Raw genomic sequence first — 24,934 nt, 5'->3', positions numbered from 1 at the left:
TCGCCAGTCGTTTGTTTGATTTCCTAACAAGAACTGCAAGCAGTTTATAACCGTGCGGTAAATGTTTGACCAACTCTTTCAGTGCTTTGGCTTAAAGGCACGGCGCCGCACAGTAAAAAAATCTTTAGAAAAGCAGTCACTTGAGAAACACACAAGTCGTGCTTGTGTGAGTCACGGAGTGTGCGTGACATGAATTTCCTTCACCGTGTCATCTTTTGCTTTTTAAAAACTACATGCCGGATAAAGGCCTGTTTACACAAGCAAATATTTATTTTGTTCCGAATGTTCAATAAAATAAACCCAAACCAGTTCATGAATGGCATTAAACAGAAGTCCATATAAAATATACTTTTAAGCTTTGATTTAATTGCTAGATATAATGAGAAGGGTGTCAGTGGACAGCAGCCTTCGAGAATTATCCCCTGATGTCCCTCCCACACACCTCGACAGGTGAATAATTAGCAACGGGCAGCGATGGGGTGTCATAGGTCTGACGTAGTGGTAGTTTTAAATACCTTGGACATGTCCAAGCGGTCTTTGGTTTTCGCTACGCGATTCTTCAGTCCTCTCTCTGGTAAAACACTCGAATGTCATGACACACAAATATACATTTCACTCTAGACAGAGAGCAGAGTGTTCATGTTAAACGAGTGATCGCCAGTAACATCAAATCTTGCGTGGCCGTGACCAAGGAGCCGGCTGGGCCGCGTGGGTCTGGAAAGATTTACCGACAAAACAAAAACGACAACGACAACGACAAAATGCCGGCAAAATTATGAACCGGCTGCGCACGGTTAACTACCGGAAACGGGCCCCGGGCTTTGAGAAAGTCTATCCTTGCTATGAATGTATCCTTGCATGCAATACAATACAATACAGTCGAAGCTCTCTTAACGGACACTCTCGTAAGTGGACAGCTCTACTTACGGCCACCTTGTTAGAAACCCCGTTTTTACTCCCATACAAACTCTGTATTTTTACATTCTCGTAAGCGGACACTCCCGTAAGCGGCCGCGGACACTTTCCGAGATAACGACTTAGACTTTTTCTTTGTTTTTAAGCTCCCGTAAGCGGACACCGCAAAGAAAATCATATAAAAAACCTCTGTATCTTGTATTAATCAATCAACTTCACATCGCCGTTCGTCACAATGATTTTACTGTAATTACGAAAACTAAGACCGGGTCTTAGGTCTTAGGTCTTCGTTTTCGGGGTCTTCGTTTTCGTTACTACCGTTTGTTTTGTCGTCATCCACGTCCGGTTACATTTTGAAACACCACTAACATGCATATTACCATTATGTTAGCTGGGCAAGCTCCCGTAAGCGGCCATCTATCCCCTACACCTCTAGTGGCCGCTTACAAGAACCATTCTCGTAAGCGGCCAGCTCCAGTTGCGGACACTTTTTTCGCGTCCCGAGGGTGTCCGCTTATGAGAGCTTCGACTGTACTTTATTTAAACCTACAAATGGTATCTGAAAAGGAGGACCATGAGGTCATCCCTATTTAGGTCCCCTTACTAAAATTACAATCTAAAATTTAAAAATTCAGAAAATATCTATTACATAAATAATAAAATCTAAAATTTAAAAATTTAAAATATCTATTAAATAAATAATTAACAATCTATGCCTGTGTTGCAGCCGGACGTGTCACAAAATCCTCGATAAACCGAGGTTTAGTTCGTCTGCAACGCAGGCTTACGCATCCTTTCTTTTCCAGTCATTGTAATAATAATCTAGCGGTCCGTGTTCGAGGCCTGCCAGTCACTGGTGCTGTGTTTTACATTGGGCAAGACATTTTACTCTCTCGAACACAATGCCTCTCGTCGCCTTGCGTGACAAGTTGCGTGACGAACCTCAGGAACCGGAAGCATCAATAGTAAGTCTAAAATGAAAGTGAAAATGATCCGCGCGTCCCTTTTGTTTCAAACAAAGCAACGGAAGTGAACGCCCTCTTATATGAAACTGGAAGTCATGATGCAGCGATTTTGCTCTCGTTAAACATGGCTGAAGACTGGTCATCTGATTTGATTTAATGCGGTAAGTTTGCAGCATACATTCTAAAGATTCATTTTTACAGCTTTACCTACTTGCAAATTAAAAAGGCCCGTTTACACAGGCGATTTGTCGTGCAGCTCAATGCATTTTTTGTCGCGTCGAAGTTGCATTTTAAAAACTTCGAACAGGTTCGAAACTCCTGCGATATCGTGGCGATTTTATCGCCCCTCGTTTACACGCTTGCAAACTCGCGGCGATTTCATGGCAATTTCATCGCCGCGATATCGATGGAGTTTTATGCAACTTCGGCGCGACTAAAATTGCATTGAGTTGCGCGACAAAAATCGACTTTCAGTGATCATGTTTGAATATGAGAACGGATGTTAAGATTAGACTACAAACTGCTCCTCATTCATTTTCTTTATGTAAGCTAGTATTTCCGTAACGGTGTTGCGCTCGCTCTCATAAATGAAAGAGGGACCCACAATCCGTGCCATAATTCCTTGGGAACACTCATTTCAACAATTTATAACGTGACATTCCAGGACATTCCTTTTTGAATTCACAGAAATGGAAAACCCCTCGAGTTTCCCTCAAAACCAATGTTGCAAACAGACGGCAACGGAAGGCATTGTTTTTTCAAGGTACATAACATTGTAATGGGGCCTTCGACGCGCGGTTTAGGTATATATGTCTCGCGACTTCGTCACTCGTGGTCGTCGATTCGCGCCGCTTTGCGGCTCGCTACGCTCACCTATAGAGGGCGAATTGGTGCAAGTCAAGGAATAGATTGAAGAGGATGACCGACGAGCGAAAAGAGCGTGGCGTGAGGGGGGGGGGGGGGGGTGGGTGGGGGGGCGGCCGGGCCGGGGAGGCGTAAGAAAACGAAAACAGTTCATGATATCTGGTACACGTACCACGCTTCATCCCTTAAATTTTATACGTAAATCTTCCGCACAACAGGCAATCTTCAATTTACTGCAAAATGTCAATATACTTAGAAATAGAATTTCACCAAAATTACTTATTTGGCATCGGTTTGTCACAAAGACCGAACACTGTACTTTAAGTGTCTGAATGGAGTTAACCGACAAGCGACAAAGGGCGAAAAATATAACTGACAAACAACAAAGTAATGAAATTTTAACTGACAGCCGACATATGGACCCCTACATTCAAACCAGACAAGCGACAATATAACTGGCTAAAAATAAAACTGACGATCGACAACGTTATGAAATTTTAAGTGATAGCCTTTCAGACTCTACTTTGCATCAACGGATCATTTACGTCAACGATTCCACAATATTCAAGCCTTTTTTACTCCATATCATACAGTCTCCTTCGCAGTCGTTATTTGGGATGTCACGCAACGCCCCCCCCCCCCCCACAAACACACACACACACACACACACACACCACAAAGCTTCTTTGCGTGACATCCCAAATAATGGTTGCAAAGAGACTGCATATTAAGGGATTATAAGGCCGCGTCATTTGTTTGACCCTGAACTTTATGTTAATTGACGTAGTTATATACAATAGGTATAGTTGGTCTCCTCCCCCAACAATGACAAAAGGCTTTATTTCTATTCAACACAGTTTCTTAGAATCGAGGGAAGCAGTTGGGACTGAACATTCTACACTCTTTTTTCTTTATAAGAATATTGTTTTTCCGGCCCAGGCCGAATATTCTTATTTTTCTGCCGATTTAAGCCTGAAATATTCTTGTGAACATTCTTAGATTATAACGTATGACATTTTCGTTTAGAATGTATTGGAGTATCAATTACAATTGTATAACTTCTTGCAGAAATGTTATTGACATCAAACGTACGGCTAGGTGTGCTTTTGTTGCTTTTTTGTCATTCATAGACAGGAAGAATTTAACGGTTTAGTTGAAAACATATAATTGTTATGTATTTATACATTTTCAACACACAAAATTATGTTCTTTTTAAAATCTCAGCCTCGGGTTTATTCTTAAAATATTCTTAAAATTTCGCTTAACGGGCGGCAGTTTTGTTTCTCTCTCAGTGGCGGATCCAGACATTCAGGTAAGTGGGAGCCCCGATCATCCAGACACTGAAATAAGGAGGGGGCCCGCTCTCGAAAAGGCCTTATTTAGGCCTTATTTCGGCCTAAAAATAAGGTGGGGGCCCGGGTGGCCCGGGCCCCTCCCCTAGCCTAGATCCGCCACTGCTCTCTTATAAGCCTGATCAAGCCTGATCTCGTCAACTAACGAGGAATGTGTGCGTTAATTTTTCTTTGTTATCTCTGAATCGGACCTAAAAACGCTCTTTTGAGATATCGCATTTTGTTTTCTATCAAATCCAAGATATAAAAAGAGCTAGGTTTTACCTTTTCTTTGCACTTCTGACTGTTCAGACAGTGACTGTTTGTGGAATCTACGGTTTTAGCTACTTTAGCTCGCTTAGTCCAGTTGAAATAGAAAGTAATGGTTTTTAATATAATGGCGTTTCGCTCGAATACTTTAAAGGAGCTTCGTCATGGCCTGAGCATCTTATAAAGAGGGTCCTGAAGGGGTAAAATTGGAGCTGGGATTTGCCTCTTTTTGGGCTGGGAAAATGGGATTCGTGCACTGGGACTGGGATTTTACCACTGGGAATGGGACAAACACTTTGGAAAATGGGAATGGGATTTCTCTTCTTTGTGAGACTTGCTAGTCTCTGAGTCTATAATTTCACACAAATACTCGAATTATCACACTTTGATGACACAAAAAAGTCAGTATTTTTCCAGGCTTTACGCTGCGGTCATATTATGTCCTTGATCAGCGGTTTGTGTAAATAGAGAGTAATACATGTTTGTGCGGAGATATGAAATATATCATCGAGTGTTCAACTCGAAGGCTCACGAGTGAGCGCAGCGACGAGTGAGATATCGATTTGAACACAAGAAGATAAATTTCATATCTCCAAACAACCATGCATTATTAGCAATTAATGGATGAGGCTGAGTATGATATGAAGAATAATGCAGATCGAGGAGGGTGTTACGCCACCTTTGAGAGTGCTGCTTTCCAAATATGTGGAAAATTGCTGTGGTTACACCCATTCCTAAAGAAGGCGACGACGAAGTCCCGAATAAAAATAGACCTATATCACTATTGCCCGTGTTATCTAAAGTCTGTGAAAGGGTCGCGCACAATCACTTCTCCTCTTATTTACTATCAAGAGATCATCGATATTTGTCTTGTAAACAGAGCGGAAACAAACAGTGGCATTCTACTGAAACATCTTTGATCCACACAACTGATACTATTTTGTCTGCAATCGACAAAAAAAATTAACCGCAGTTGTCCTACTTGACATGAGTAAAGCATTCGATAGCATAAATCACCAAATCCTCCTGGAAAAACTACAGGATGTTGGCGCCTCTCCACCTGTGATACACTGGTTTTATAGTTATTTATCTTCTGGATATCAAGTCGTTCGCATTAATACAACTTTATCAGACCGTCTGCCAGTGGCCAGTGGAATACCACAAGGAAGCATCCTTGGCCCTCTATTATTTAACATGTATGTTAATGACCTTCCTTTGGTGCCAGAACACTGTGCACCCCAGTGCTATGTGGACAACACTAAACTTCTGATGTCATTCCGCCTTCAGGACCAATCAAATGTAATGGACAAGATGAACAAAGACCTACTGATCAAAATTCGAAATTGGTGTTTTGATAATCAATTACTCCTTAATCCGGACAAGACAAAGCTTATAATATTCGGTAGTCGCCAGATGGCCACTAAAGTCGAACAGCTGTCGAAAACTTTCGTCTTAGTTTATTAGGAAAGGAACTTGTGCCAGTCAAAGTAGTCAAAGACCTCGGTATAATATTAGACTCCAACTTAACATACGACGAGCACATAATTACCACCGTATCTGCTTGTATGAAACGCCTTGGCCAGATCAACCGGGTGAAACATGCCTTTGACCAACGTACATTGATTATAATTAGTAATTCCTTAGTTTTTAGCAAACTTTTTTATTGTTCTAATGTATGGAGCAACACAACTGAACGTAATCTTGATAAACTCCAAGCGGTTCAGAACTTTGCGTGTCGCATCATTAGCGGAGCCAGAAAATTCGATCATATTACACCGATACTGAAGCGTTTACAATGGCTTCCAGTCAGAGACCAACTTTACTATCGTCAAGCAATCATGTGTTTTAAGTGCATGACAGGGAGTGCCCCAGGTTACTTGACTGAGCAGTTCATTAAACGCTCCGACGTGTCAAAGCGCTCTACTAGAAACGCACAAGCTCTTGATACCCCACTATTCAGATCTGCTAGTGGACAGAAAGCCTTTTACTATCAGGTTGTTAGTCTTTGGAACTCTCTGACACCCAAACTTAAACTTTGCCAATCCCAGAGAGAATTTAAACAACCCTTGAAGCGTCTACTTTTAACGGAATTCTTATATTATGTTAATTAATTTTAATTTTTATTATATTCATAGTATATTTATAATATGTATTTATAGGTTTAAGTATATGTATTTATTTAACTCTAAAAAGCCTTATTAGGAATGGATTAATAAAATTTGTATGTATGTATGTATGTATGTATGTATGTATGTATGTATGTATGTATGTATGTATGTATGTATGTATGTATGTATGTATGTATGTATGTATGTATGTATGTATGTATGTATGTATGTATGTATGTATGTATGTATGTATGTATGTATGTATGTATGTATGTATGTATGTATGTATGTATGTATGTATGTATGTATGTATGTATGTATGTATGTATGTATGTATGTATGTATGTATGTATGTATGTATGTATGTATGTATGTATGTATGTATGTATGTATGTATGTATGTATGTATGTATGTATGTATGTATGTATGTATGTATGTATGTATGTATGTATGTATGTATGTATGTATGTATGTATGTATGTATGTATGTATGTATGTATGTATGTATGTATGTATGTATGTATGTATGTATGTATGTATGTATGTATGTATGTATGTATGTATGTATGTATGTATGTATGTATGTATGTATGTATGTATGTATGTATGTATGTATGTATGTATGTATGTATGTATGTATGTATGTATGTATGTATGTATGTATGTATGTATGTATGTATGTATGTATGTATGTATGTATAAGTACCGCTGAAGCCGAAGGCTGAGGCGGATAACACCCTCCGAGATCTGCATAATTCTTCATATCATACGAAAGCCGACTTCAATAATTGTTTTATTATTCATTCAAAATATTTCCAGAGCTCCAAATGCACAAAATGAATTTAATAGGGTTTTGACAGTAGGCAAAGTACACAAATACACAACAACGTTCGCTTTTAAATTTGATTTAAACTTCAAAAACTCGGTTACCTTCATTAAATTTCTTGTCCTTTATTATGTCGATATTTAGCACTTGCTTGAAGTGTCTATTGAAGTTAAATCTGATGACACAAAGCGATGTTTTCGAGTACAGGTTTCCATCGTTCTTGTTTACTTCGACGTATAATTATATAGCTGTCAGTAAATCCTATATTGTCAGCACAGCTATTTTTCCTTAATTTCTGAGAACTGTCCAATTTGGGATTAAATTTGGATTGTTTCAATTACGACTTTCAGGTAAAATGCACAAACTGTCCAATTTAAGAAAAATTGGACAGTTTTGTCTCAGCCAATTAAATCGAAGAAAAAACAACATGTGACGGATTTTAGCCAATTAGCACAAAGCATAGCGTCAGCCGTGTAAACTTGTCGCATTGTTAGTCGACAATGGCGGAATTCAGAGGCAAGTTTGCTACGTTTTTCCATTCTTTTTTAGCTTTTCAGCAATAGTAACAACAAAGAGAAATTTTCTACGTTGTCAGAAGAGGAGCTAGCTACACTAAGAAGCAAAAACCAAGAGTTAAACACCTCAAATAGTACAAAACTTGGGTGAACGTAAGTGCAGCGAAGCGAAGCAAGAAATCTTTCCGATATTCATAGCCATGAGCTAGATGCAATTCTGTGTCGTTTTTTGCTGAAATTTGAAAAGAAAAGACGGCGATGAAGTACGAACGAGATAGTGGAAAGGAGTTTGTCAGATTCAAGAAGTTGTTACGCTCTTCGGACACTTTGCTTACGACTTTCATTGATTGATGCAGTGTTTTCACTCACTTTGTAGCAAGCTTCGCAAACTCAGGTGAATAAAATTGCACTGTTTTGTTTGTAAGTTTGATTTGTGGAGACAATGCTTTGAGTGAGTTGCATGTGCTGTATAAGTCTACTATTGTTGATTGTTTTTCCCGTTCTGGACATAAGTTTATTGTTTATGCTGGATTGACTGACTACAATTCTGGCTGCCCTCGGAATTTTTCTCATCAAATTATTTCCAAATTGGACAGCATGTAGTCCTATTACGTATACAAATTTTCGTAAAACCGCTCCAAGTCCTCCGCTGTGGTTGGATCAGGGATATTTTCCTCTTGAAGATACGCTTTCAAATCGAGCGACTCCCCTTCGTTGCTTTTTCCGTATTTTGACTTTCATTGTCTTCTAATAACTTTACTGAATTTTTTTCCTCCAAGTAATGCTCAAATCTAGCGGCCATTTTCGCGCTTTCAACCTGCTCGGCAGCAAAGCCGTTCAGTCGCGTGCCATCAGCGGTTCTTGGGAACGAGGTTGCGATCCAATAATTAACAGTTATTGGACGAGGTTGAGCAAAATATCGTGATTTGTCAGTGGCGAGCAGATCAATTATTTGCCGAATCCGAAGGCTGAGGCAAATAATTAATCTGCGAGACACTGACAAATCACGATATTTTGCGAGAACCGAGTTCAATAATTGTTTTATCATTCGATCACTGAATTTGTTTCGCACAAAGTACCTTTGGGAGCTGCGTGGAAACCGCTCTATTTCTTGCTGAATTAATGCAGACGAAAGCGTAACTTCGCCTTTGATAATACAAGCTGGTCTTCATCCAATTCTCTTTCTTTCAGATATTGCCGAAATACAATAAGAGGAAATTCCATTGCCTTCTTTGTAGTTTCGCTGTTTTTACGGGCCTGGTCGACAAATCCAACCGCTTTTCTTCATCTCTGGAAAACGAGCTGCCATTTTTCTCGGAAGTGGACACAACTACGCATGAGCAGAATATTATTTGTAGCAAAATCACCGTCAGACGCTAATGCGCACGAGAAGACAATTATTTGTAGGCAGTTATTTGCAGATCACGTGGTGGGCTCTCGACCAATGAAAAGGAAGAAAAACTTGCATCGAATGGGACGATTGACGTCCAATAATTGGAATTTCTTCCAAATTTGGTCGGCGCTAGCCGAATAGCTTGAATTAGCCGTGGATCGAAAGCCAATCAGAAACACAGAAATATTTTGAATGAATAATAATTTTGTTTATTCTATAAACCTACTAATAACGAGGTTTTTGACGATTTTCCGAACATTTTCAACTAGTTCCCGAAGATTTTCAAACTGTTGTCCGAAGTTCATTCTAATGTTTGCGAACATTTTCTGAACTTTTCCGAAAATTTCCGAAGATTGCAGAAGATAGCCAAAGATTTCCAAGGAAGGTCCGAAGATGTTCCAAATTTATATCGATAAACTTTGGCGCATTCACCTTTGAAACATGGCAAACTTGTCAGCACGTGATTGGTGATATCGTAATTCAAGTGATGTACTGACTGATCTTTATGAAGTTGATGAAAGTCTTAGTGGACAGTGAATATGGCACAGAAGAATTTTTTCTTGATTTTGATTTCGAATCTACACTCATGATTAGTGATGCAGAATCTGTAATACTCGATGAGGAACTGACTTCACAAGATACTGGTGCCATTAATGATCCACTTGAATTAAATTACGCAGATTACAATATACTTCCTATATGTGTTGAGCAAGCGGATGAAGTCGCTTTTACATTAGACCAACTTGTCAAACAAGGGAAAATACCAAAATATGGGATTTTCTATAAGTACCTTCAAGGATTCCTGCAAGTGTATGTATCCCCATCAGAATATTCGTGGGATCCTGAAGTCATGGAGTTTTTAAAAACTCTGAAATAGCTTGGTGCTCAGAATACATTCAATGTAATAAGAGGTCCCATGTGGCATGGAATGGGAAGAAGGGGTGTCTTTACCCCAGAAACGACGAAGCCAAATTTATAGTCATTATATGCACAGGTTTTTAACCTGTACTTATGGAAATGGGATTTCTTGTTTATGAACTGGGATTTGGACTAAAATTAGCCTGGGAACTGGGATTTGGACCAAAATTGGGCTGGGAACTGGGATTTAGGACCCCCCTTCAGGACCCTCTATAAAATTTAGCCATCCATGGCCTTCCTCGTTCCTTTTTGGCTTGCATAATGCGCCCGTGCTGCGTGAAATGTACATTACTCGTTTTTGTCTATCGTGCATACTAATACAATAAAAAAGCTGATAGATACATAAACGTCAACGTCTTTGACTGAAAGACCCATCTCCGCTCTCATGTACACGTCTACTCACACTGAAATGACTGAAGCTGAGATTTTTCACTTTTTCAGCAGGTGATATTATGGGAGGCGCGGTGCGCTGGACTCCGGATCGAACGGTCCGGGTCCGAGCCCTGACCGGGGTCACTGTGTTGTGTAATTGGGCAAGACACTAAACTCTCAGTGCCTCTCTTCACCCAGGTGTTTAAATGGGTACCGGCGAAATTAATGCTGGGGGAAAACTCTGCAGTGGACTAGTATCCCATCCAGGGGGTAGTAGAAATACTTCTAGTCGCTTCATGTCACTGAAACCGGGATAAGCTCCGGTCTGATGGGTCATGGGCACGAATGCGGACTTTAGCTAAAAGATTCAGGATCACACTTCCGTGTCAATGTCACAACGGCTTTAAAACTAGTTATGAATTTTTTGCACGAAAACGCAAAAGTTTGGACCGGTACGGAGCCTCAAAGTGAGAATTAAACTGAGACTTTGTGGAAGGCTTAAAATTTTAATAAAATGCTCATCTAAGTATTTTAGACGAGATTATTTAACTATTGTGCAGTGCACTAAAAACAGCGGATTTTGTCGTCGGTTTCAATAGGCACTTTTTGGCAGTTAAAGACGGACGGAAAGGCTTTTGAGTAAGATCATGGCGAGGAGTCCAATCAAAGTTGCAAGTGAAAGTGACGTCACACCACGGGCTGAAGAAACACTGGATTTTGATGACGACATTAAAAGAGGTAAGGAGAAACCATTTATTGATCAGAATTCGCTGTTTTCCCTAAGCTTAGTCGGCAGGTTCACTCTGAGAGCCAATAAACTAGTGTTAAAACAATCCCAATAAGATGTTTTTGAGGATAAATGTCTTGATAAATGAAGCTTTGAGGCAAATAAAAGAAATTGCCCACATTGTCGTGCGTTTTAGCAACTTGTATAAATAATTCAGCTTTTATGTCGAAAAGAGTGGGAAAGGCAACTTTTGTATGCAAAATGTTTTTCAAATTCCATTATTTCACATTTTTCTATGTAGCAGAACATCCATCAATTATTTTTATTTATTAAAAGCTTTTTTTTTGGTTTTTTTTTTTTTAATATATTTTTTCAATTTCACATGACCCCACAAGCTCGTACCTTAAAAAGTATTCGCTCATTCGTTCGTTCTTTTTTTCGTCCGTTCTTTCATTCATTCATTCATTCATTCATTCATTTATCCGTCCGTCCGCCCGTCCCTCCATTCGTTCTTTCGTTCGTTCGCCCATTCATTTATTCATTCATTCATTCTGATATGAGAGAAAACTTAAACAGAAGAGTCCCACAGTGACAGTCCCACAAACAACAGAAAAGCCCAGAATGGAATAAACAAAATAGGTTTAACATCTAAATATAGGAAAGCGATTTAGCCGGCTAATGAATTTTTTTCGATAATCTGTTTCTGTTCGTTTTAGCTATCGCGCAGGTTTACAAGAATGAAGGCAATGATGAATACAGAAAGAGAGATTTTAGCAACGCCACTTACTTTTACACGGAAGGAATTAAAGTGAACTGCAAGGATGACGAACTGAATGCCAAACTGTACAGCAACCGGGCGATTGCACATTTTTATTTGGGTGAGAGAATTGTTAAATGTAGGTCATTCATTCGTTTATTATTTCTTTTATTTCTTCCTTCCTTCCTTCCTGCCAGCCTGCCTGCTTGCTTTCCTTCCTTTCTTAGTTTTTCCTGTGCTTTTACCTTGTCATGTGATCCTGATTTTGCGCGGCTGACTGTCCAAGGGCGCGTTTGTTTGGGATATTCTGGAATAAGAACATATATTCCGGAATATATTCCGGCTATTTTGCTCCTGGGAACAGAATAGCCGGAATGGAAATCCAAGTATATATCCCGGAATGAGAACAGCAGCCAAACGAACGCTAACTCGCATTATTCCAATTATTCTGGATTGATCCCAAACGAACGCGCCCCAACATTAAGACATTGTCATCAAAGAGGGATCTTAATCGACCCAGTATGATAGCGTTTCTTTACTTCTTCGCATACAACCCTAAAAGATACCTTGGCTAAATAGACAATTTTCGCATTCTCGGTATTGGACTAGAAATAGCTTTCAATGGACGCTTATGCGGGGTAATATCATTAAAAATAGCTTCATGTCTTTTACATTTGAAAAGATTACCCGCATTAGCCTTCATTGCAAGCTAGTTCCACTCCAATACCGAGAATACGAAAATGGTCTATTAATACGCAATTTACACCCCTAAACGAGGCGACGAGCATCCCAGCCCATTCCACATGGAAGTCTCTCATCCCCCACAGAGATTACACCGTGTTTTGTTCACTCCCAATAAAGTTAATGTGTGCGGAATATTGCCCGTAACGTTACAAAGAAGGGTAGGATCGTTTTCTACATCTGCAGCATTGCGTAAAACAACTTGAACGATGTTTATGTGTTCACTATCTGCATTAGTGGGTGCAATGACCTGTCAGTTAATCCCAGTCCTGTAGTCATCTAAAAAAGATTGCCATGTTGCTTATACGTAATTAGAGAAGTAGGCTTTCAAGTCCGCTGGCGACTTTACAGTGCTATTGTTGTTCTGCGATCACGAGCTTACTTGAGGGTCTCAATGGGTTAACCGTAAAGCGTAAAACAGCCAAAAGTTAACCGTTAGGAGTAAAAATCGAAAAATTTCAACAGTTAGCCGTAAAAGTGTTAACTATAAAAAATGAAAGTGAATCAGTGTCTTAAGATCTCCTTTCAAGACGTTTTTGTGTCCTTGGTTAACTGGAAGTGTCTGCCGAATATGTGTCGTGACACGAGTTGACAGACGTTTTGACAACTCTAACTTTGTTTAGGCCTTTTTCAGTTTCTTCTCGTATGAGTCGACTGTGGATTTATTGAAGACTATAATAAATATATACCACGCTGAAGAGGAAAAGTCCATCAAAAGAGATCAGGCCAGGATAAAAGTCGAGGAATGACATAACTCATCAACACAACATTGGAAATTAATTGCTAACTTTTTGAAAAAATGAAATTTAATTATAAAACACTCCCGTTAACCGTAACGGAAAGAAGTTAACTGTTAGCAGGTTAGCCGTAAAAAAGAGCTTCCCGTACTTTCGTTACAAAATAAGTATTGTTCATGGGTGTATTTCTTTGACAGAAAATTATCGTGAATCACTGAGTGATGCAAAAGTTGCCACTGAATTGCAGCCATCCTTTATCAAGGCGTTTGTACGAGGTAAGATTTGGTATAAAGTTTACTTACTACTTGAGATTCTCGGGAAACAAAGTTAACTCAGTCATTAAGTTTAGTAGCGATGAATACATAGTTTACGTTAAGATACTGAGAAGAGACAAATATAACTTAAATTATGTGCCTTTCTCTGGACATTCTATCTTCAACTTCCACTGTTCGAGTCAGGTGAAAATCATTCATTTCTGCCTGAGAAACAATCAGGATGCATCAATCATAGGCAGCAGTTGACATGCGATATTCATTGATTAGCATTTTCCACGATGTTTTCTTTTTCTTGGTGTCCGTTGCCTCCAGTTCCTTTACAAAGCATAGGCGCAAGCATAAGTGCATTCGCTATAGTTCATAAAGATCCATAACCACGACGCAAAATCGTAAATTACCACACATAAATATGTGAGAAATAACCATAGCAGAACAATGAACTCTGAATCGACAAAAATTCTGTTGTCATATAACAGTTACAAGCCGAGAATGTTTTACTAACTTTTTTTCTTGTCATCAGGAGCGAGTGCCTGTGTTGAGCTGAAACAGTTTGAAGAAGCCATCACGTGGTGTGTTAAGGGATTAGCAGTATCCTTTGAAAACAAGCTACTGAAACCAGCGTCCAAAACAACTCCTTGTATATCAGTTTTGGTATCCCGAAACTAATCCGACAGAGATAAGAACATGATCATCATCATCAAGAACAACAACAACAACAACAACAACAACTGCAATTTTATTTTGTACCTGATAAATTTACTTCTTTTCTCAACGAGGCAGTCGAACATTTTTGCGCTGTCAGATCGATCATGAGTGGAACCGGAATGAAATTTCTAGGCTAGGTAGGACTACGAATTAAATGATGACCAATTAGTAAGGCTTCCACTAGTTTTGAGGTCGACGTTAATTCCGGAATACAGTCAATTAAAAGCACCTTAAGAAAATCAGGATGTCATATTGCACTTAATGGACGTCATAGTTCAAATCGTAGTATAGTTGAAGTTTAAAACTGACGTCTGAAGTGTTAACTCCCACGATGGCTAACGCCCAATCGTTAGCTCTCCAAATTCGGTACACGATTAGTTTACCGTAACTTCAAATTGAAAGTCAACTAAGTGTTTTACTTGCCCTACCCATCAACGCAGGGCAACAATTTCTTTAGAAGCTAATCGTTTAAAAGACAATTAAACCAATCACGTTCACAGTCAAAAAGTCAAAATCAAAAGTCAAAAGCGTGGTTTCCATGCCGGCATCAAAATATCAGTGTAAATAATATATATGGTATACGACTCTCACTAAACTTTCGGAGACCTCCGTCCGCATTTATCAGAGTTAAGAGAAAAATTTTCTGATGATGGACGAGAATTTAATGAGATTTTTATACTTTAGAGCGGATATAGCTTAAATATATAACCATTTAAAATAATTACTCCCTACCGATTCTAGTGTACCTCGTCATTTCGAGTAAGCCACATATATGGATTATGTTATTTATCTTGACTCCTGAAAGATTGACAACAATCACAAGGAGTTGCTGGAATTAAGGTCATACGCAGAGGAGAAGGCAGAGAACAAAGCTTCTGAAGTCATAGTAAGGACGATACCATGATTCTCTTTACAATTTTCAGCTTATTAATTTTTTTCGGACTAACATTTGATGACGCTTTCGACGGGACAGCGTTCTGTCAACCCCGGGGAACCATCTGCCTCAGTAACGAACTGTGTAGCTTCTATTCAAGGCGGGCAAAGTTCTTTTTGTGTTTCGTTTAATCTTCCGCTACGGCTATTAGATGATATTTAGATTAAATTTTCCGAATTCTCAGCTCTTCATGAAGTGTAAAAGGAATTATTTTTTGTGACGTTTCGCTTTAATTTATTAGAGTTCATTAGACATTCCGGAAGGTCTTTATGTCATTACGACATAGGAAATTCCCACTACGTACGGCGGCTGGCTGTGATGTGATTCAAATGGCTTTTTGCCTTTTTGCAAGCAGGGAACGGTTAAACTAAAGGCTTGGTTTAAAATGTTCGAAATAGCGATTGTTAAACAAATATAATAAATACCTTATAGAAAATTGACGCTCCATCGTTAATTCAAGTTGCGTTATTTTTTGTGAGCGTTAATTTCCGCGACATTATTTAAGTGGAGCGTTAATTTCCAACACCTTTATTTCATTCCAAATACTTGATACTTACTCCAATCCGCGTTAATTTAAGTCACGTTAATTTCAAGGCCTTAATTTAGGGGGGCGTTAATATCCTATAATAAGGTATGCTATAGCTTCACTAGTGTAGAGTCCAATAATAAAATATGGACGTTATATTTTTAATATTCATTTTAATCAATAATCTGGCACGTTTAGGATAACAAACCTAAACACCCAGCATCCATCGAAAGAGATCCAGTCAAAGCTGTTAGGGACTGTGACGTCACAACACTTCCTGAAGGAACACTTGATTTTAATGACGATACTTTAAGAGGTGAGCATAAAAAAGAAAGGTAACTCTTCAAATTTATAAAGCAAGCAGATTCATTTAAACTCACAAGATTCCACGTATCTCTGAGTTGGCTTTAAACTTATTTCTATGTAATTTTTGCAGATGCATCATCCACAGTAAGTTTTTAATATTTTTCACTGGAAAACAAGTCTAACAAACACCATGTTTTAATTGCCTATAGCCCCCAATCTTCTTGTCAGATCATGATCATTTCTGCGAAGAAAAAGCGGTACATAGAGCTTGAGAAAGTGTCCACATTGATCTATTTAACAATTAGAGGGCAAGGTCAAGGTTTGGATCAGGCGACAGTTGGAAGCCTCGAGTCAACTACAAGTCAAATACTGGTTAAGCCTCGTTTCCATGTTAAAAGTCATTTATCATGGAATTAACATTGGTCTACAATTCCGGACTACATAGTACCTAGCCTTAAAGAGGAGTTATTCTTCTAGAAAGAATCCGTTGTTTGACCTTTTCTGTCGGGCGGTGGGTTGAACAAAACGATATCAGTTTTCAAGGTCTAGCTCCTTCACTACAAAAGTCGATAGAAACCGAGAACGAGCCGTCTAATTTTTTAAGCATTATCCAGAGACCGATCCATTCAACAAAAAATTTAGTGAAAATGGTTTTATTTGTAGTTTTGGTGGGTGATTTCGGTAATCTTACTTGCGCGCGCAGACTATATCTAAATTTATGCTGCGTTTACGTAGCCAATCAGATTGCAAGTTTGCCTAATAGTCGAACACTTGGTTGTGCTTATATTTATTTCTGTTCGTTAAAGCAATAGCAGAGGTTTACTTGGATGACGGCAAAGGTCAATACAGAGAGAACAATTTTGACAACGCCATTTCCTTCTACACTGAAGGAATTAAAGTGAACTGCAAGGATGACGAACTGAATGCCAAACTGTACAGTTACAGGGCGTTAGCAAATTTCTATTTGGGTAAGAAGTGTTTGTATTTTTCGTGATTTTCTTTCCACATTAGTAGGGCAGATAATGTGATCGCAATTCTGCCACAGGGCGTTTGCGTGAGGGCGTCAGGGGTAAATCATGATCACGATGTTATATTTACAAAGGGGTTTATATCATCGGGAATGAAAACATCATAATTATAAAGTAATAATAAAAAATATATATTAGCCAATTTTAGATCTCCGGTTATTCTAGAAAGCACTTAGGTTAGCCGTAGTAGCGCTGGTTAGTCTGAATAGGACTGACATAAAAAAATGGTAAGCCTGCGAACATGTAGGATCCCTAGTGGGGTACGACTAATGGGCGAAAACTTCTGTGAGCAAAGGGAGCCGAGGAACTGTATTCGGCAGGCGAAGCGAACGAAGAGCCCCCATGCACGCTCGACTTGATTGCTTCGATCGCCGAATTTTTTTCGCTTATCTCTTATCGGTTAGCTCTTTAATAGTTGTAAATATAAGGGTGACACAACATACACCTTGCATATACAGTTGAACCCCGGTAACTCGAACTCTGAAGGGAAACGAAAAACAGTTCGAGTTAGCGGGGTTGTTCGAGTTATCCGAGTTCGAGTTATCGGGGTTCTACTGTATGTGTAATTATTCCGCTGTTAAGAACAATTATACGTATATCATTTCTCATGATATCTGCCTAGGTTTTCTCAAAAATTGTTAGTAATAAGTTTAATTTTCGACAGGAAATGATGATGATTCATTGAGTGACGCAAGAACAGCAACCAAATTTCTCAATGCGATTGATAGAGGTAAGGTTTGCCTCGAATGTGTAACTATTTTCTTCAGTGGACGTCAAAACATGATTATGTCCTGAACTTGTATTTGCCCAACGTTGCAGGTGGCTTATTTTCGGAGTCTATATACGGGAGGAGGGTGGGGGGGGGGGGGGTGGAGGTATTTTAGGATGGAAATTTGTGTTACAAAATACCACATGTTAAAACTCTCTAAACATAACGATAAATTATGAAGTCGTCAAACGAACATTACGGGTCTCTGAGATTACTCTAACGAGGTAAAATACAAGGCAAGCTCTACAATATGGGCCTTAAAATCCGACAAGTTTTATACATTTTCAGTAAGAGCCATAACTAAATACAAGCCCCAGCTTCTATATAAAAGGGCTTTTAATCAGAGATTTTGGGGAGAATATGTGAATTACATATACAGCTGTTTCGAGAAAGGTTGTCGGAAAAAAAAACATCAAAGTGCACGCGACAAGACCGAAAGGTGGTCTGGGTAGTCACTGGAATTTTGCATATTGGCCTAGAGGAAATTTACAAGTTTGTATTTTTGCACGTGGAGAATTTGTTTTTCTTCTCAGGAGGCCTATATCTGTAGCTTTACTTTTACTGTCGCATGTCTTTGAGTGAGGAAAAATTCTTCTGAACTTCAGAGGGTCTAAACGTACCTTGTTTCTACATGTCTGAAAAGAAAGAAAACCTCAAAATTGTGCTTATTTTGTTGTTATATCTCATTAGTATTCAACACGTGCAGTAGCTCAATACGTCTACCCATACCACCTTTAGGGATTGGCTTGTGCAGTTTTGTGCTTTTTTCCGACAACGTTTCTCGAAATAGCTGTATCTTTATACATACATATATCACTGCATAAATAATTCAATAGCTTTGGGGTCTCTTATCCGGGCTGCTAAGATTTTTAAAAGTGTAAAAAGGTAGCGGGAGAGGTGGAAACCGTGCCTGTCTCTTGTTTGAAGTACAATATACACATTGTCTATTACTGAACTTCTAGTGCTAGCATAGAAGGTCATTGTCCATCTCTTGATACTCTTTCCGAAGTTTTGTAAACAAACGACCACTTCACAGAATCGATTGCTTTTGTGAATTCGATACAAAAGGACAATCCCAAAGAGAGAATCCCGAGGGATTTCTTGCAGTTTATCTCGTTCAATGCAACGATGTCAGCTATCTGCCTACCATTGTGTCCAATATATCCGTCCTTCCTCAGCCGTTCTGGTTATAAATGATTTTTATTGGAAGTGCTTTCTTTATTCTGGAGGCGATTGCTTTAGATGCAATATACAGTAATGTTTCAGTAATGTTTCCTGTTTCTTCCTATCAGAGGCGAGTACTTTTATGGGGCTCAATCAGTTTGAAGAAGCTACCGTGTGGTGTAAGGCGGATTCGTTTCAACAGAAAAAGAAGTTGTCTACACAAAGCATTGACACGTCAAGAGGTGGCGAGGCCATAAACTACTACAACTTAATTCTTTGCGTTGCAAAAGCAGTGGAAGACAAGGCGGCAGAGAAACTTGCCTATCACTACCTTGGCACATCGTTCTTCGCAGTCGGTGACTTCAAGAACGCAATGAGATGTGATATAGAATGGCTCAAACTAGATCTTAGTATTGCTAAAGAGGAAGGAAATAAGGCGCGGGAAGGAGATGCGTATGGAAGTCTTGGAAATGCTTTTCACCGCCTCGGTGATTACAAAAATGCCATAGACTGCCATAACCAACAACTTGGTATAGCTCAAGAACTGGGAAACAAAGCTGTGGAAGGAGACGCGTACTGCAATATTGGCAATGCTTTTCAAGGTCTCAGTGAGTTCAAAAAAGCAATAGAATACCACAACCTACATCTTAGCATTACCAAAGAAATGGGGGACAAGGCGGGGGAAGGAGGCGCGTACTCTAATATTGGTAATGCTTTTCAGGATCTCGGTGACTTCAAAAAAGCAATAGACTTCCACAACCTACATCTTAGCATTACAAAAGAAATGGGGGACAAGCCTGGGGAAGGACGTGCGTACGGCCACCTTGGCAATGCTTTTCAAGGTCTCAGTGAGTTCAAAAGAGCAATAGAATACCACATCCTGCGTCTAAGCATTGCAAAAAAAGTAGGGGACAAGGCTGAGGAAAGACGTGCGTATGGCAATCTGGGCAATGATTTTTACTGTCTTGGCAATTTCAAAAAGGCCACAGAATACCACAACCTCGATCTTAATATTGCCAAAGAAGTGAAAGACAAGGATGGAGAAAAAAGTGCTTATTGCAATCTTGGCTGTTCATTTGATAAACTTGGCGATTTTCAAAAAGCTATTAAGTATCACAACCTACACCTCAGTATGAGCAAAGAAGTGGGAGACAAGGCTGGGGAAGGACGTGCATATGGCAATCTTGGCAATGCTTTTTACGGACTGGCTAATTTCAAGCAAGCCATAGAATACCACAACCTAAGTCTCGGTATTGCCAAAGACCTTGGAGACAAGACTGTTGAAGGAAACGAGTACGGAAGTCTTGGTAATGCTTTTTACCGTCTTGGAGATTTCAAAAATGCCATGGAATACCACAGCAAAAGTCTTTGTATCGCCAAAGTGGTAGGAAACAAGGCTCTGGAGGGAAAATCATATCATGCACTAGGACAAATTTTTGAAAAGCTTTGCCGTTTACCTGAAGCTTTAGAAAATTTCCAATCCTGTGTAACAATGTTCAACATGATAAGGGATCGTCTTCAGTCTAAAGACGAGTGGAAAATTGATTTTCGAAATCAATATAACGCTGCTTACACTAGCTTGTGGAGAGTTCTGCTGAAACAAGACCACATTGTTGAAGCTGTGGTTGCTGCCAACGAAGGACGGGCCCAAGCTCTAACTGATCTTATGGAATCCAAGTATCAAATTCAATCGAGTCACTCCGGATCACATGGTCTAGAAAAATATGATCATGACATGTTAAACTGCACTTCATCGAGCACAGTTTTTCAAGCACTCGACAGCGGTAAAATCAATTTCTGGGTATTATCAGCACAAGGGAATGTCAATTTCACACCACACAATCTTCCATTGAGTAATGATGAGATGGCCTTTTTTACGTTGTTAATTCAAGCTGGGTACCAAAACATTGGAGTTCGTGCAGGTGTTCAGTGCGAGGATCGTTCCATGGATGCAGTGAGAGAGGACGCCACTACTGAGAGGTCCACCGAAGAAAGCTCACAGCTTTACTCAGAGGAAGATGATATTCTAACTACATTGTATGACCTCGTAATTAAACCAATTGCAGACCTCGTCCAAGGTGAAGAACTAATCATTGTCCCGGATGGTCCACTGTGGCTGGCTCCCTACGCTGCGTTTGTGGACACCGATTCCAAGTACCTCTGTGAATCTTTTCGAATCCGATTGATTCCCTCGCTGACCAGTTTGAAAATGATCGCTGATTGTTCAAACGATTACCATAGTAGGATTGGGGCACTACTTGTTGGAAATCCATGGGTTGAAGAAGTTACAAACAGCAAAGGAGAACACCTTCTGGAACAGCTCGTATTTGCCGAGCAGGAAGTTCGGATGATTGGAGATATTCTCAAAGTATCACCTCTCATTGGAAAAGAAGCCACGAAAGCTGAGGTTTTGAGACGACTGAATTCAGTTGCCTTAGTTCACATTGCAGCACATGGCTGCATGGAAACCGGTGAAATTGCTTTGACCCCAGACCCCAAACGAACATCGCTGATCCCCAGGAGGCGCGATTACGTTTTAACAATGGCAGATGTTCTGAGTGTTCAACTTCGAGCAAGACTAGTTGTGTTAAGTTGCTGTCACAGCGGTCGAGGAGAGATCAAGGCTGAAGGTGTGGTCGGTATTGCACGTGCCTTTATGGGTGCTGGGGCTCGTTCTGTTCTGGTGTCACTATGGGCGATTGATGATGAAGCCACGCTGGAGTTTATGAGACGTTTCTATCATCGCCTTGTAGAAGGAAAAAGTGCAGGCGAGTCTATGAACCAGGCTATGAAAGATCTCAGAGAATCAGACAAGTACAGTGATGTGAAATACTGGGCACCTTTTGTACTTATTGGCGATGACGTCACTTTAGAATTTGATGAAAGAAAATGAGACATACATCGTAAGTAAAGTTCGTATTAACCGAGGCGTCAAAGAAAAAATGTGATCTTAAAATAAACCTTAACTTTCATTTTGAATCCTGATAGAAATTTTATTGCAATGAAACTTGTGCATATAGTGTTCCGGCCCTATCCCCCACCAGGGGTCAAGGTTCTAAGAGAGAGAGAGATAGTGTTCTGACTCTAAGTTTTAAGGTCTACAAGCGCATACTAATAACTAAACTAATTGAGTTTATTTTTGTGTCTGTTTCCATAGGAACGTAATTGTGACCAGAGACGACTAAAGCGTTTCTTCTTGATGTCACGTGATCATGAGTGTTACCCTTGCAAGCGAGCTCCAATAGCTTAGAAGAGAGGCTAACGTCTTAAAATAAACTCAAGATATCTAATAAAACTTCCAAGGGTAGCGTTAAGCCTATTTACGCACTTATCGGAGAGTTGTACATAATTTCAGTGTATACAAAGATAGTTTTCTATTTCTTGCACATTTTCTAAATTTGTTGTTTGTTATATCCAGTGAAATTTGGTGAAAAAAAAGGGAAAAATGTTATATATTGTTCTAGGAAAAAGTTAGACTTGGACAGTTGTATGTATGACAGTTTAATTATGGCATACAAATTTTGACGTTGGATTAAATATTGAATGTACATAGTCCGGATTGTATGAGTAGTTTCAAGAGTGTGCTGTTTTATATTCTTGTATTAATGCCAACAATTTCAATATTATGGACCATTTTCTACAGATAACTTGTTACTGATTGCAAAAGTGACGAGGAGTAGGATTCCAGAAACCAAATTGTAAAATCGTGAGAAAGAGATAATGATTAGATTGATGCACTGTAAGTTAGCGCTAGCAAAGTTTATTTAAAAAGACACTTCATACAGTGAACTAGTGTAGAGGAGAACCATCTAAAAATCTTTTTAACCGCAGTTTCGCCTTTTCGGTGTTTATTCGAAGTCTTGTTTATGTGGAGGCATTGTTCATTGTTTCTGTTCTACTTTAACATGATATGAAGGTGACAGAAAGTAGCAACATATAGTACCAGCTTCCAGGTTTTATTTTTGTCTTTGATTATGTCTTATTATATGTGGTGCGCAAGAACGTTGATTATATGTGACATTAAATGTAAGTGTAAACTGTTTTTGTTCGTTTTGTGTTTTCTTATTTTTCAGTGAGTGTATAGGAGTTTCTAGACCAAAGTCGTGAGGTTTATACACAACTCACTGTATTGTCTGATCTGTACGCGAAAAAGGGTCAAGTTTCTCTCGAACACCAAGCTCGGTTATTATATGTTTTCACAATTTCATCAGGATTCGTGACGTTTTCTGTGAGCTAAAATGTGATAGCCTGCTGCTCTGATCCAATAAGAAAGAAGAAAATAAAGAAGCCAGCCAATTAGAAGTGGAAATTATTCGTCAGTTTGTGCCATTGTCTTACTGGTTGATTTCTGCTGCCATTCTATCATAATGGCTTTGACTCTTGGGTTTAAACTTCTAAAGCTTGACACACACTAGGGGACTAGTCGCAAGGACCTATCCCTGTGTACAGTACACACTAAAAAATTAACCAGCTTGGAAAAGTGGTGGCTCAAAAATTTGTGACCCACCCCTTCCGTCTGGCTCAAAACCGACTAACCCACCCCTGACAGGGGGTTGAAAATTACATGACCCACCCCCTTTGCTAAAAAAAAAATCAAGGGACCTATCATTTCTTTATCATCTGTTAGGGGTTGGAGATTTTTTATTTGACTTCAGCTTTTTAAGTGAAATTCCCTACATAGACATTTTCCCTGATGAACACTGCTGTTCCATGTACGTCTTTTTTCCATTTCTTGACACACCAAAGAAGGATGAATTTATCACTTCTCATACTAGCCTTTTGTAAGTTTTCCACATATTTGTGTGTAAAGTCCATGGGGAAATTTAGACACAAACATATGCAAAAAAACTGAATCAGTATATGATATTAATTCATAATCAATTATATATTGAAGAGTTCATATTTTTATACAGAAATTAATAACAAATAAAATACAACCACTGTCCATCATTCATATTTGCAAATTGTTTGAGAAATATATCTTATTAACCACGCGCGAGGGCCGTACTGGGCGAATATTAGACCGAGGTCTTGACGGTACGGTCCCGAGCAAGCTTGGTTAATAAGAGATTTATTACACGACTAGAAACTTTGTGTAGTGGGAATTGCTACCCGGTAGATTTCGTGGAAAACAATGTGCGGCAGAACTTTTACGCTCGCTATTTATTTCTGTGTTTAAGGTCATTTCATTTTCAAAGCAATAAAAACTCCGAAAAAATCTTGCAAAAAAATCTAGCAAAAATCTTGCGCTAAATCGCGAGGGAATTAGCGCGGGATCATCCGGGACAAAACTCGGTCCGATACTTGGAAAATATCGGCCCTCGCGGGACCGGAAATTAAGTAATCTGATTGACTGATTTAGTTATTAGCCCTCGGACCACCTTAGTTGTGTAATAAAAGAGTTTACTGGTATTTAAAGGCCTAAAGCCCAGCGTGAATTTATGCAGGTTGAAGAGAGTCAGGTAAAACTAATGATATGATTACAAGCCATCTAGGGGGGTCAGGGGGTATGCTACCCCGGGAAAATTTTATATTTGAGCCTTTTAAAATCGCTAGAAATTCATTTAAAACTGCTTACATGGAGAAATTTATCAATTTTATATACTGATGAATACAACTTTTCTTGGAAGAATAACAGTTAAAAGTAAGTGAATAAATAAGATGACCCACCCCCTACGTGTAGATCAAAATTACATAACCCACCCCTTTTCGAGGGCTCAAAAACTGATGACCCACCCCCTTTCTGCTCCGGCCCACCCCCCCCCCCCCTGTACTTATTGACCAGTC

General features: G+C 39.3%; 1 protein-coding gene across 3 annotated transcripts; it reads left to right on the top strand.

The window, feature by feature from the left end:
- Positions 1-1,940: 1,940 nt before the first annotated feature.
- Positions 1,941-23,189, top strand: LOC144647020 (uncharacterized). Of its 3 annotated transcripts, XM_078506762.1 has the most exons (12): positions 1,968-2,041; positions 2,568-2,643; positions 11,078-11,216; positions 11,922-12,083; positions 13,638-13,715; positions 14,236-14,303; positions 15,226-15,306; positions 16,079-16,196; positions 16,993-17,154; positions 17,879-17,944; positions 19,276-22,050; positions 22,305-23,189. In XM_078506762.1, the coding sequence occupies exons 3-11, from the start codon at positions 11,126-11,128 to the stop codon at positions 22,038-22,040; spliced, it is 3,591 nt and encodes a 1,196-aa protein (XP_078362888.1). In that variant the 5' UTR covers positions 1,968-2,041; positions 2,568-2,643; positions 11,078-11,125; the 3' UTR covers positions 22,041-22,050; positions 22,305-23,189. The 3 variants fall into 3 exon arrangements, with proteins under 3 accessions (XP_078362889.1, XP_078362888.1, XP_078362890.1); XM_078506763.1 differs by lacking the exon at positions 2,568-2,643 and having other exon boundaries at positions 1,941-2,041; XM_078506764.1 differs by lacking the exon at positions 13,638-13,715.
- Positions 23,190-24,934: the final 1,745 nt, after the last annotated feature.

The sequence above is a fragment of the Oculina patagonica genome, chromosome 3 (genome assembly GCF_052425735.1).
Source record: "Oculina patagonica isolate OP01 chromosome 3, crgOcupat, whole genome shotgun sequence".
Taxonomy (NCBI): domain Eukaryota; kingdom Metazoa; phylum Cnidaria; class Anthozoa; order Scleractinia; family Oculinidae; genus Oculina; species Oculina patagonica.
The sequence above is the reverse complement of the archived record's forward strand: the minus strand, read 5'-3'. Positions and strand labels throughout refer to the sequence as shown.